This window comes from Malaya genurostris, chromosome 1 (genome assembly GCF_030247185.1).
Source record: "Malaya genurostris strain Urasoe2022 chromosome 1, Malgen_1.1, whole genome shotgun sequence".
Taxonomy (NCBI): domain Eukaryota; kingdom Metazoa; phylum Arthropoda; class Insecta; order Diptera; family Culicidae; genus Malaya; species Malaya genurostris.
The window spans coordinates 21,032,977-21,047,053 of NC_080570.1; the positions used below are offsets into that span (position 1 = coordinate 21,032,977).

General features: G+C 37.1%; 2 protein-coding genes across 2 annotated transcripts in view; one reads left to right on the forward strand and one right to left on the reverse strand.

Moving 5' to 3' along the window:
* Positions 1-14,077, reverse strand: part of LOC131434460 (tachykinin-like peptides receptor 86C) — a 186,027-nt gene that overhangs the window by 106,328 nt on the left and 65,622 nt on the right. The gene's annotated exons all lie outside the window — the stretch shown is intronic.
* LOC131434452 (phenoloxidase 2-like) overlaps positions 1-14,077 on the forward strand; it is a 41,251-nt gene that overhangs the window by 16,839 nt on the left and 10,335 nt on the right. Inside the window, exon 3 of the mRNA XM_058601174.1 lies at positions 1,545-1,690. Coding sequence (XP_058457157.1) covers positions 1,545-1,690 — 146 coding nt within the window. The remainder of the gene's footprint in view (positions 1-1,544; positions 1,691-14,077) is intronic.

A 14,077-nucleotide genomic window follows, 5' to 3' on the forward strand; every position in this document is an offset into this window, starting at 1 on the left:
TTCGGGCCTGGTGGATTTGCTAGTCCCAGGTCGGAAATTCCCTGTACAATTTTGAGCTAATCCCGATCAGTAACGGACTAGCAACCAGGGGTGGTCGCTCAAGCTCAAGCTCAGAACTAGTTGCGGATTGCTGCTTGGGTAGTGTCATGAAGCTAAATTCGTCCAAATTAGTGTTGAACGAAAGAGCATTAGGTCTAGCAAATTTTGGCATTGGAGGTACCGAGTGTAAAGAAAAAATAGCCAGCCAAATGCGGTAGTTTAATGCTAATTCAGACATTTCAATTATAGCATTTCCCGGAGTAAAACTCCTGCCGAGGCATCTATTTGAAAACAGCTTTGGAATGTGTTTCTTCATCAATCTAACAGTGCCATTCCGATTAGGTTTGCTACTTGGGTAGTGTCATGAAGCTAAATTCGTCCAAATTAGTGTTGAAAGAAAGAACATTAGGTCTAGCAAATTTTGCCATTGGAGGTAGCGAATGTAAAGCTTGCCAAATACGACGATAGTTTAATGCGAATTCAGACCTTTTAATTATAGCATTTCCCGGAGTAAAACTCCTGCCAAGGCATCTATTAGAAGACAACTTTGGAATATGTTTCTTAATTAATTCAACGGAGCAATTCCGATGAAGCTTGGACTTCCATCAGGAGTCCCACAAGGAAGTCACCTTGTACCCCTGATATTGATGCTGTACTTTAACGACGTCGTGGCACTTCTGGAGCAAAAGTCGTGGCACTTTCAGAGCAAACAAAAAAGACCACTGCTAGCATTTGTTGATTTATCTTCAAATTGAACACGTAATCCGGAAAAAAAGATGATGCCGTATTAATGCTACGTCCACTGCCAATTTTTGCTAATTGACGTAACATCAATTGAATGATTCTAAATCCCAGTAATTGTTCGATCATTACGGTTGTCCTAGAGCAATCCACAACAGCCGAGGTACGTATGTCGAGCAATGTTGATTGGAATTGACACATTGCAAGCTCGAATAACGTGCTCAACTGGTCTCACTTCTCTCACAAAATTTACAGGATGTAGATATTACATCTCAAAGAGGAACTGTGCAAAAATTGGTTTTTTTTCTGTCCAATTAGCCAACTTATGTTCACCCTTTAGATATGTGCTTCGCGTGAGGGGACCGTGGAAAACATCCCCGAGAAAATGATCTCGAATGGATGGTCCACGGTGAAATCATGGCGAAAATGAAGATAAACAGTTAAGTGAAGCGAATAATTAACTCTCGGCACGCTTTTGATTATTCAATGACTGTAAAGCACGGATTTAGTGACCAAGAAGCTAAGACGATCTGTTCATTAGCTACTTCAATGAACCCCAACTACTAGTTGCACTAATCCAATTACTATCTGTCCAGAACCAGAATGACGCCGATTGGTTCCAATTAATTTATTTAATATTATTCCATTCCAATGGTATTAGCTTCCTGAAGTGTTATTGTTAGCCAAAAGTCGAATACCGTATGTAATCAGTTCGAAACCAGAAATGACGGATTTCCACCCCTCCTTCATTTGTTCACTTTCAGCTCGAGTTCGAGGGAATTTCTATCACGGGAATCACGGTCCAATCGGAGGGTGCTCCGGCCAACACGTTGCATACCTTCTGGCAGCAGTCGGATGTGGATCTGTCCCGCGGAATGGATTTCGTACCGCGTGGCAACGTGTTCGCAAGGTTAGTAGTTCCGGAGGCTGTTTTAACATAAAATGACAATATTTTTTCAGACGGAAATAATGCCTGTAATTAACGTTGTTCGTGTATGTTTCGATACACTATCATTTACACTAATAAGCTTAATTATAAAACATTGAAAACAACGATACTGTTAAAATGTTTTATCTACTCATAGTTTTGGATTTGGCTCTATTTCCTATAAAATATTTTAAATTTAATTTAGAGGTATCAACGAGGAATACGCTCTCCTGCTTTTCCTACGAACTCAATATTCAAAACAGCACTCTATTACATTGATTATTTATTTCACAATTGATGAATTATGCTGTCAATCATCATAAATACTATTGCACCAGCCCGGAAAAGCAATACAGTACAATGCTCTTGTGTTTTTTGCGTCCGAAGCGAGAGCCACCATTTTGATACAACGATTGACTTCGTCCAGGCACTGGACGAGGGAAATTGATTTAATCTGATTAGAGGTGCCTCGTGCCGGAAATTAATCAACATATTTGTGATTGATGGTGATGTAAAAGATTTATTCCAATAAAAAAAGAATATTTGACAATAGACCTGGATGCGGAACAAAAGCTATCGAAACCAATTTGTCGACCAAACTAGTCGTCAAGCTCTCAAACGGAAACCTACGTCGCTAGCCAATGTGATTTTCAATGTTGAAAGTTAATATAATTACGTAAATAGGCTGATGCTCCTACGGGAACGTACGAACGAGAAAGAAGTACCATCATCATTCGATTGGTTCTGAAGTTAATTTATGCAGGAACATTGCTCCACCAAACCGATTATATAGCACCCGATGACAGCTGTCGGTGACATTGTGACATTTGCAGTTGCAATGCAAATCGATGCGGAATTACACGGCAATTAGAACCGAGCCATGACAGAAACATGGTCGATCGAACCACCAGCAGAGAATTACGTCAATTAGTCGAGAGAACGAAACAAAAAAACTGTTCGGTAAAAGTTTCAAGTGTGCAGTTTCAACGGCAGCCGGTTTGTTATTTGTAATGACACAAAATACATATCGATGACAAGATACAGTGTGTCACATACGGTTCAAGGCCTACTGCTGCCATCGTGCTGTAAATTGTTTACCTACATAGGACACAGAGAACCGAACTGAGAGCCATTTGTAAAGCGGAAAGTAGCAGATTTGTGTATTTGTCATTACCAGCACCGCCACCGTAAAATCAATACTTTCCCTTTGAAAAGGAAACAACTCAAATCGATTCTCAATACAAGTAATTTAAACACTTTTGATGGTGGATCGAGGGAACCACATTGAATTGACAAAAAGCAAATAAATTTCAATCAATTAATTGTCACTTCAAAGGGCAAACTACTGCTGCTTTGATCAGATTTTTTTTACCGTGTGTTTCTTTGATAAGTGTTTTTCGATTACTTAATTAATAAAACAGAAATTAACCTCACGTCAATTGATTTGATTTAACGAAAAGATATTGACTACAACTACAACCGTAACTCCGGAACCGAAACTTCGACTCGAATAACATTCAATAGAAGACAATCAGTTAGCTTTCAGCTAGTGTCTAACACTCTTACCAGCCGTTACCTAATTTTGGGTTGAAACCTAGCCAAACTCAACTAAAGTAGATCTCCGCATTTTCAGGTAATGACCTCAATATTTGGGTAAATGTAAGATTGTCTACAGTATTGTGATGGCAATTTTTGGCAATGCTCGCTACCTTTTTTTGCGATCAAGTCAAAGTTTGGCTAGATAACGAGCTAATTTTGGATAGCTCATAGAAGAGCTCGACAATAAACGATTTCTTCTCAATAAATAAGTTAACTCGATCTTCAGTGAAGACAATCGACAGAATAGCCCGCTTAAGTACGTCCGAAACAATAGAATCAACAAAAACCGTGGCCCTTATTACCGTTCTCACTTCTACTTTCACATTCACTTCACTTACATGTCACTTCACTTGATTTTACCTATTACCATTGATCACTGTGGTGGAAAAAAACTAATTTTTTCAACACAATTTTTGTGGCGTGATGTTTATATAATGACATCAAGTTCATTCAAGTAATTACTTTTGTCTTTGAAGCGACTTCCGTAATAAGGATCTACATTCACTTCACTTGATTTCCACCGTGAAGTGATATTCATAATAAGGGTCACAAACACTTCACTTTGTTTTCACCGTGTAGTGACACCGGTACTAAGGGCCAGTGTTGCTACAATATCAAAAAGCTAAATTCGCGATTTTCGACATCGATTATCACTATCCGCAAAATCAGTGATAATTATGATCACTTGTGATTATCCAGGTATCCAGTAGGCACTAATAATGGCATTAAAATAGCCTTTTATGCGCACCAAAAATGCTTATAGCTCTATATCTGAATGCTTATCTGTTGTAAATCAATCATAATTCAGTTTTCAGAATGCACACTAGCCATAAATCAGCATTAAATATGAATAGTCGTCATATGTTTTGCCAAAGTCGGCCTGCATTTAGTCTCATGTACAATTGAAATGCCAATTAACAATTATTTGCTGTCAAAATGCGGCATTAGTATGTGCTTATTGGTTACCGGGGAATTAAAGGGCAAAATCTTATCCAGTTCAATATCACTACAGTGATGTTCCTTAAAATCATATATAATAATGACATGACAATCGCTCATTCAAAATAACTCTCACGATTATTGCAGCAAAATTTCACTGAAACTTGACGATATCCATTGAGATGAGAGAGGTTTTAAAAACAAATTTCAACCAAATCCTAATACGCTATATGAATGGTATTGGCACGGGTATGATGAATGAATATCGAATATCGATTGTCTAAAGTCATTTTGAAATTCAAGATGACGGCTTTCAATCTTTGTGAAATTCATAAACCTTATTGTTTTTGCATGGGATTTGAAGATTTTCTACGAACCGACAGTCGCCATCTTGGATTTAAAACTGACTTCTGACATCGATATTTGACACCAACTACTACCCATTACAAAAAATACACATATCGATGGATTCTGAATAATTTCTAAGAACCGAAAGCCGCCATCTTGGATTCAAAGATGACTTCTGACATCGTATGATGAATGGGTGTCCCGTCGTTGTTGACTTCAAACTTAAAATCAGCGCTTTAGCACTTCGATACAAGAACGTGAAACATCGCTTAAGCAACAACTGCACCTCGAATTAAAACATGTACATTTACTGCAGCTAAATAAGACGAATAACGTAATCTATATTTAGTTTTGTAACATATGCAAAACGACGAATTCTTTCTAGGAACCATGTTGTGGTACGGAGAGATCTTTTCCATTGAAGAAACAAACTATACCTTCCTCTGTGGCCTTCGTTCAAGGCTCAAGAGTTCCACATAAATCACTTGTCACCTACGACCATCAGCTGCCATCATGTCAATTTTGTCAGAGCTCTGCGCACTACGGTAAACCCTGCGAGAAACTGCGCAAATTTTTTTTTACACTCAAGGACAACGGTATTTTCTCTACACCGGCTCCGAACAAAATTTCACGACCATACAGACTGGTTTTGTTTATTCTGGACCCGTCATTTTTTTAAATCGCCATTTAAATTCAAGGTATAGAAAATTTGGAACTTATTTTTCAATTGGGCTTAAAACTGTTTCAGTTCGCAGATCATATTATCGGACGGTTTCATGATCCGAATTTCACTTTATTGGTATTTAGTTTTCGGTTCCGCAAAAAAGTGATCCAAATTTTTGAAATTGGTTTTTTTCTAAACTTTTTAATTTGTAATATTTTTCTTATTCGTGCTATAATATATAGGACCAAAAATGTCGTAAAGACATTTAGCTCTACATAAGGTAATAAATTTTAAAAACACTACCCTCTTGTTCCGGAACCGGAAGTCGTTTTCGAACAAAAGTTACTAGTTACTAAGTTCATTTGAACCTAACTTGTGAAGATTGAATGAGTGGTCTCAGCGAAAATCAAATACAATTTTTAATTTTATTTTGCGGATCCAGAAGAAATTCATTAGCAGGCTATGGGACTATAAGGTCTTTTAATCTGAGTTGGAGAAAATCGGTTAAACGGTCACCTGATATTTATTGAAAGTTGTACACCTGATATTTATTTTCCGAATTCCATGAATTCGAAATACATGCGCGGCCTCCAGTCCAACATCAGAACCCAAATGATTTTTCCCCGGAAAATAATTAGATATGAGAAAAAAAACAATCGGACTGAATTTTTATTTATAATAATTATCCCTGATATAAATTTAATTTGTATTTTTCGGTCTGGTTCATTCAGAAAATTTCATCAGAAATAATTTCGATTTTCCGCCTACTTCGCTTGTTTAGTCTCGTTCATTTCTCTAGCTGGAACGCAATAAAATGGCGCACATTGCCTGACTTTTACTCAGAAACATTGATTAACGAGAGCAAAAATTCAACGACTCTTTAAGCACCTTTGGCAATCGGTTCAATCGAAACTGACAGTCGAGTAAGAATCGAGTTAATAGTTAAAATACCAATTGAAACAAACCCGTAATAACTGCTAACCAAAATTCTCTTTCGTCGACAGTGGAACTCTACCGGAGTTCCACAAAAACACTAGTTGGCGGTTGTTTTGACTTATCACACAAAACTAAAAATGAATTCGGCGATTAAGCAGTCTAAACTTTTCTCATAACTGAACTGCGGAATGATGAACGAGCATTCGCAATATATTATTTCTCAGAAAAGCATTCAGCCGGGTATTTCGCTTCAGCAGATTATATTTGCTTCCGCCGGATTGGCTCTACTTCAGAATCTCCACTACACTAAATAAGTTCATCTCATGGTGTAAGCATACGGTCTACCTTACGAGTGTTCGGTGGATCATATTATTTCGGACCACTCATTCGGATTTAGCTTACAAGTAATCTTTAGCTTCCAGCAAACCGTGCAATAAGTGCAATACTAAATAAATTAGATTCTGGAAACAAGCATCCATGGCAGGTCGATTCTTTTTGCTTTCGAGTACAATTTTCCGATGTTGCTGTTTGTAGCACCGGTGTACTCAATGTATGTTGGTTGAAGAGTGTTCTTCAAGCAGGAGAAAATTCTCTGTCGACATCTGGGATGCCAGGTCATTTCATCCAAAATCTTTGATCAAGCCAAAAACCAGTCTGTGCAAAATCTGTGCACGTTTTCTTTACCAAAATAGCTGAGCAATATCATTTTGGTGAGCAAAAAAACGGTCTCACTATTCCAATCTTTTGGTGTTCAAAAATCTGTGATCGATTGCAGAATGTGTGAAAATCTATGATTTTGTCCAGAAATCTGTGAAATCTGTGACATTTTTTAAATCTGTGCAGAAAGTTGAGAATCTGTGAACCTGGCATCCCTGGTCGCCATATAGGTTGATGCACTGTTGCTAGATTGCCGATCGAAATTTTCGACGTTGATCTGAGAGCAAAGATGCCATTTAGGCAGATTTTTGTGCTAATTCGCAAATCTGTTTTACTTAAAAAATTTCACTTCCGAGTTTTGAGACTAGACACTATTAGTTTAGACACTATTAGTTTTACCCATACGAAAAACTTAGCTTCCGAACATAGCAATGAGCATTGGGTCGATCATGACAACCTCAAATATGACTAGGGTTGTAAAAAAAGGTCTAACCTGAGCTCATGAGTTCATGTTTGCTGTTTGCTTGCGCTGTGTACGTTGTCGTGCTGCAATTTGACTTTCAATTTCATCATTTGCGGTCGGTAGCCTCTAGTACTTAACTACTCGTTAGTACTCGTTAAAAAATCGTGCGACTAAAATAAAAACACAACAAATCGTTTCTTTTTCAATCAATGTACTCTCCTTCGAAAGTTATACTATCATTCTCTCACTTATCGATGCCATGCTTGTAGAACAATTTGTCATTTATCTCAAGATATATTTTGAGATCAGCGAACAGCCAGTAGCCACTGGGGGCCAGATTTGGGTTATATGGTGGATGAGGAAGCAATTCGAATTGTAATTCGTTCAATTTAACCATCGTTGCCATCGACTGTTAACTCGGATTGGTCCTTCAATGGAACATCATGCCAAGACTTTGCTTTTTGCCATAGACTTGTGAATCGGTGCATTGTTTTGGTGAAACAGTGGGTTTTTTCTTCGACTTGATTTCGACATTCAAACGATCTAACAATACTATGTAGTATTCGCTATTGATTGTATTGAAGCCATAACCTTCGCATCTGAGTGTTCCCTCATTTGGACGCTTCGGACGTAGTTCACCGGCTACAGTTCACTCAGATGATGATCGTCTTGATTCTGCAGTGGAAAAATGGATCCATGATTCATCCATTGCCACATATCGTCGCAAAAAAACCTCATTTATTGCATGTGAACATGGCCAAACACTGCTCTGAATCATCAATACTTTGTCGTTTTTGATCGACTTTGAGATAACGCGGCATCTACTAAGCAAAAAGCATTCTCATGGTTGAATGTTCATGCATAATTGTAAACACACTGCCATTGGATTACTTTACGGCCTGAGCTATCTCACGCAAAATCAGTTTTCGATTGGATATAACCAATTTGTGCACATTTTTTACGTGAATACGTCTTACTTTACTAGGAGGCATCATTTAAAAATTTACCCTATAGAAGAGTGATAACTTTTTGGTCAGGTTTTAATTAACGTATCAAAATGATATGATATGTAGTATGGTAACCTCAAATCACTCAATTTGACGATTCGACCTTTTGTAAAATGCTTGATACGTAAAGAAGGTAAAAATTGAAGCTTCATTCATAAATTCGTAACTGACTCGCTCAGTTCTGACTGGATCTAGAATTCAATTTACGGCTTCAGTTCTGAAATGTAGTTTAAGAATTCAAGATCTGATTTTTTTTTCATTTTCTGACGTCAGATCTAAAATTCAATTTCTTGTCCAGAGTCCAAAGCAAAAATCGAGTACCAGAACTCTGGAACTAAAACCGAATTTCAAAACTTGATTCTGAACCGAGATTTTGGAAATGAATTCTGAATCCTAGATCAGGATCTTGATTGTATGCTTTGAATTTTGGGACCTAATTCTGGACTTGAAATTGGGCTTCCGACCAAAATTCAGTTCCCAAATGTCTGCCCGGAATTCAGAATAAAGTCTCAGGCCAAAATCCAGGAACAGAGCTCAGATCCAAAATTGAATTGTATTTCCAGAATTCAGTTCTTAGCTGCATTGCAGAGTTCAGATTTAAAGTTCTATACCAGAATGCATGTTCAGATTTCGATTACGAAATTCAGTTCCAAACAATTGTAGTGATGTAACTAAGTTCAAGAACTAAATTCGGACATCTTTTTTACTATACTCGGGAGCTGGATTGTAGAACAGAATTTCTGAGCTGAAAACTGAATCCTGGACCGAGCTTCTTTAACTAAAATTCAACTGCGGATCAGAATCCAGGCCCATAGTTCAGTGCTAGGATTTCGGTTCAGAATTAAGTGCCGAACCATAATCCCAATCTCAAATTCAATTCCAAAACACAGGTTCAGTAATCAACAATAACAATTCAGAATTCAGTTCTATAGCTAAAGACACTAAACGAATAATTTTATTGGTATTCACGTCATCCGGTTATGTCTCTGACATTATCCAGTCGCCTTTTTTGTTTTTTAGAGTAACAACTTCAATTGGATGACCAGAACGTTCACTATCATCGGTATCTCACACACGAAATTGTGTGGAATCCTTTATTTGGAAAATGACAGAGGTAGCTTCACTCAAATATAGCTGTCACAATTCATTTTACTGAATGAACATGACACGAACTACGCAACGCGGTGAGATCATTCCCGTCGAAATCGAAGGGTGCGATCCTTTTTTCTTCACATCCATAATTATCTGTTTCATAATACATGGTCTTCGACCAGGACACTAGGGACCCACGGAAATCACAGATCACTTACGAAAACCAACTGGCTACATGCCGATACTGGTCTACTAAAGTCGAAAAAAACTTCTTCTACAACTACAAATTGAACGCCTCAACAATCAACTTGATGAGAATACAAAAAACGGCAACAACTCTTCCGACAACTCTCCAACTATCCTGAACGATAAGAATATCTATTCAAGATCTAGTAGATTTACCTTTCTCTATACAAACCTATAGAACAACCGATTTTCGAACGGAGCTTTGGAGACCCATAGTGTTATATACCTTTCGACTCCGCTCGACGAGATCGAAAGATGTCTGAGTGTGTCCACTTTTCAAAGATTTTTTTTGCCGCTCATTTTACTCGAGAATGGCTAAATCAATTTCCACAAGCTTAGCTCGTTTGAAAGCTATTATTGAACCTTTGCTCAAGTTCGAAGATCAAAAGACTTTCGGTTTCGGAGATATAATGGTATAAGTGTCGTAACCGCCAAAACGCGTCAAAATTATCCCCTTTCCCGTTTTTCGTTTTTTGTATATTGGTAGCGGTTGATAGTTCCGGCGACGCGAGTTTTTGATTGTTCTTTGTTTCTGTCTTCGAAGTACACTGAAGTCTTTTTTTATGCGAATTTACGTACCGCATAAAAAACCGCATAACTCTGAGACTTCGCATAAAAAAGAAGAAAAAAATTCGCATAAAAAAGTCGCGTAAAAAAACCGCATAAAAAAAGACCTCAGTGTACTGGGGTTACATAAAGTTTGTGTAAAAGAAGTATCTCCTCAGGTCTTTGTCTTTGTCCATTTACTTACAAAACTTGCCATTGTGACTGGTTTGCTGGTAGCACTGACACGTGATGTGCTGGCTTTCATACGTTACCATCAATCTACATGACCAGCTTCCGTCTAATTCGAGCATCACATAAGATGCAATTGATTTCCTTAAACGCATGCATAATAGACGTACACCGTTAAAAACAACGGGGAAAAAACTCTACGAAACTTGTTTTTTAATATGGGTTGACATAATTTAAGTATGATTGCAAATCTCGAACGATTATAAAGGCGCACCGAAACAAAAGACTAGTTTATTGAAAATGTCATATTTCTGCGCGAAAACTGACGTAAAAGCATGGTGAAGTTCGAGTGTGTTTCAAAACGAAATATCATTTTTTTCCGTTGATGCCACCATAATCCAGAAAAGAAATCGTGCATGCCCTGCTTCATACCCCCCCTTTTCCCTCCTGTTCGTTCGTAGTGCAGTTGGGATTTCTTTATGATTTTGGTCCATACTGAAAACGGTTTATAACGACACCGAACAAAATACGAAAGTGAACTAATGGCTTATGATTCCAGAGTAAACATTCCATCGTGAGTAGCTCAATGTAGTGCAATTTTAATGCATTGGTCGTCAATGTAAAGTTCTCCAGAGAACGACAACCGTTGAAAAGAATGATCCCTAATCGGATTCACACAGAGCACGGAGCAGCGTTGAATGGCAGACAATCACCAAGCTCAAAAATATAGAACCAATTCGTTGAAATTGCTCAAACTAATTCCGAAAACAAAATTTCTGTTTCGCCGTAAATTACCAAAAAAATCATTTTATGACATGAGATAACTTGAAAATGTTTCAATATCGTGGTTTTAATTTCAATTTGAGCAAATTACTCTTTGCTTGTAGAAATCCTCATGACGATATTGTAAAAACATGCCATATATGCTACTACTCAACGCAGTCAGTCCAAGACCAGGGCATCAGTAGAAGCCAGCCTTGTGGGCGATGTAGTTCCCCGTTTTCAATAACAATTGTAGTACGCTTTTTGTGTAAGTTCCTGACACAGCTTTTTGTTCTCCGTGTGCCACCCCCGTTGCACAGTGAAGCTAAGGATATTTCCACTGGAATTGGATAAACAGAAGCCAGGTTTTTCAACATCCCATATCAAAATGTTTGTCTTGAATTCAAAACTTTGCTTCCCAGCGTTACGCACAATGTCATTGACAAGAAAAACCCGGTTGATTTACCTGACCGGCATTACTAAGTTTCCGGATGTTATCCAATGGTGCGAAGGACATTGTGAGCCGATCTGCTACATTCGTTGGCAGCGAAAATGGTTGCCATTGGAGAGGGGTTTTACCGGGGTGCCCGGCTCTCGATGGTTTGTCTATGTCGAACACGGCTAAGACTATTTTGTTCATGATTTTATCTTCACTTGCTACTTCCATCCTGCTTAGAGGGTGTATCCGGAAAAAATGGCACTCCGAAAATCTTCTATAACTTTTAGCAAAAAAACTCTTTTTAATCCACTTAGTAATGCGATATTGCCTTACTCTAGTCATTCAAACAGACGCATCAAAACATATTCCTTTCGTTAGGATAATTTCGGACCCGTATTTGGGCTGACTTTTAATGCAAATTTATTCCGATTGTTTCGGTTAGTTCAGAAAAGTGTTACTTAACTCTTTCATCGCATATTCGACAACGTTCTCAAGCCAAAAGTATCAGTTACAATACATTAGAAATTGATCATTGGTTACTTTCTAAAAAAAAGCGTGAATAGAAATAAACGCATTTTGTCGGTTACGTCACTTATACCATTAAAACTGTTTCATTGAAGCAGTCCGTGTCTCACATATTATGAGTTGATCAATCGTTACTCTCGTTATGTTAAATAATACAACACCTAAGACTTATGAGAAAGTAACGCATGTAACGATTCGTAACTTAAAAAACTTACTAAAAAGTAACGCTTTGTAACACCTAGAACTCATCAATGTGTAACGCTTCGTAACACTTAAAATTTACTAAAAATAACACATGTAACGGTTCGTAACATTTAAAACTTACTAAAAAGTAGAGTATGTAACGCTTCGTAACACTAAAAACTTACTTTAAAGTAACGCATGCAACGCTTCGTAACACGTGAAACTTACTAAAAAGTAACGTATGTAACACATGAAACTAAAAAAGTAACGCATGTAACGCTTCGTTACACCTAAAATTAACTATAAAGTTACGTATGTGACGCTTTTCAACACCAAAATTTTACTAAAAAGTAACGCATGTAACGTTTCGTAACTTTTAAAACTTACTAGAAAGTAACAACAAAAAGTAACTAAAAAATAACGCTTCGTAACACTTGCAACTTACTAAAAAGTAAAGCTCCGTAACACCCAAACTTACTAAAAAGTAAGTTATGTAACGCTTCGTAACACCTAGAACGAACTAAAAAGTAACGCTTCGTAACTCCTGAAACTTACAAAAAAATAACTGTTATTTTCTAGTAAGTTAACATAACGCTTCGTAACACTTGAAACTAACATAATATTAAATCATGTAACGCTTCGTAACTAACTAAAAAATAACGCATGTAACGCTTCGTAACACTTAAAACATACTAAATAGTACCGCATGTAACGCTTCGTAACACCCGAATCTTACTAAAAAGTAACGCGTGTAACGCTTCGTATCACTTAGAACGAACTAAAAAGTAACGCTTCGTAACTCCTAAAACTTACAAAAAATTAACTGTTTTTTCTAGTAAGTTAACATAACGCTTCGTAACACTCAAAACTTATTAAATACTAACGCATGTAACGCTTCATAGCACTTAAATCTTACTAAAAAATAACTCATGTAAAGCTTCGTAACTTACTAGAAAATAAAACCAACAAGTAACTTAAAAATTATTCTTCGTAACACTAGAAACTTACTTAAAAGTAACGCATGTAACGCTTCGTAACACTTGAAACTAACATAATATCAATTCATGTAACGCTTCGTAACACCTAAAACTCACTAAAATATAACGCATGTAACGCTTCGTAACACTTAAAACACACTAAAAAGTAATGCATGTAACGCTTCTTTACATCTAAAACTAACTTAAAAGTAACGCATATAACGCCTCGTAACACCCCATTTTACTAAAAAATAACGCATGTAAAGCTTCTTAACACCAAAAACTAGCTAAAAAGTTACGCTTCGTAACACCTAAAATAAAAATTAATAACGATTCGTAACACCCAAATCTTACATAAAAGTATAGCATTTAACGCTTCGTAACACTTAAAGCATACAAAAAAGTAATGTATATATCGAAATTTTGCACTTTAAGCTAGTTTTACACAAAATTTCATCAAGTTTTACCCATACACATAAAAGTTGTACAATGAGGTATTAATTTACGAAGTTTTTTACGCGGTTACACGCGGATTCCCGAAGTAACATGATTTTACGCATTTTTTTTCACGCGGTTATCCGATTTTCTACACAGATTTCCAGTCTATTGTTTTCTTTTTGCACGCGGATTCCCGAAGTTACAAGATTTTTTCAATGGTCCCAGTCGTGTTATTTTTCACCCGAATTCCAGAAGTTTCACGTTTGTTGTTCACGCCAATTTCCAAAGCTACTCCATTTTTTTACACGGATTTCCGAAGTATTGTGTTTTCTCTTTCAAGTGGTTTACAGAAATTAAGC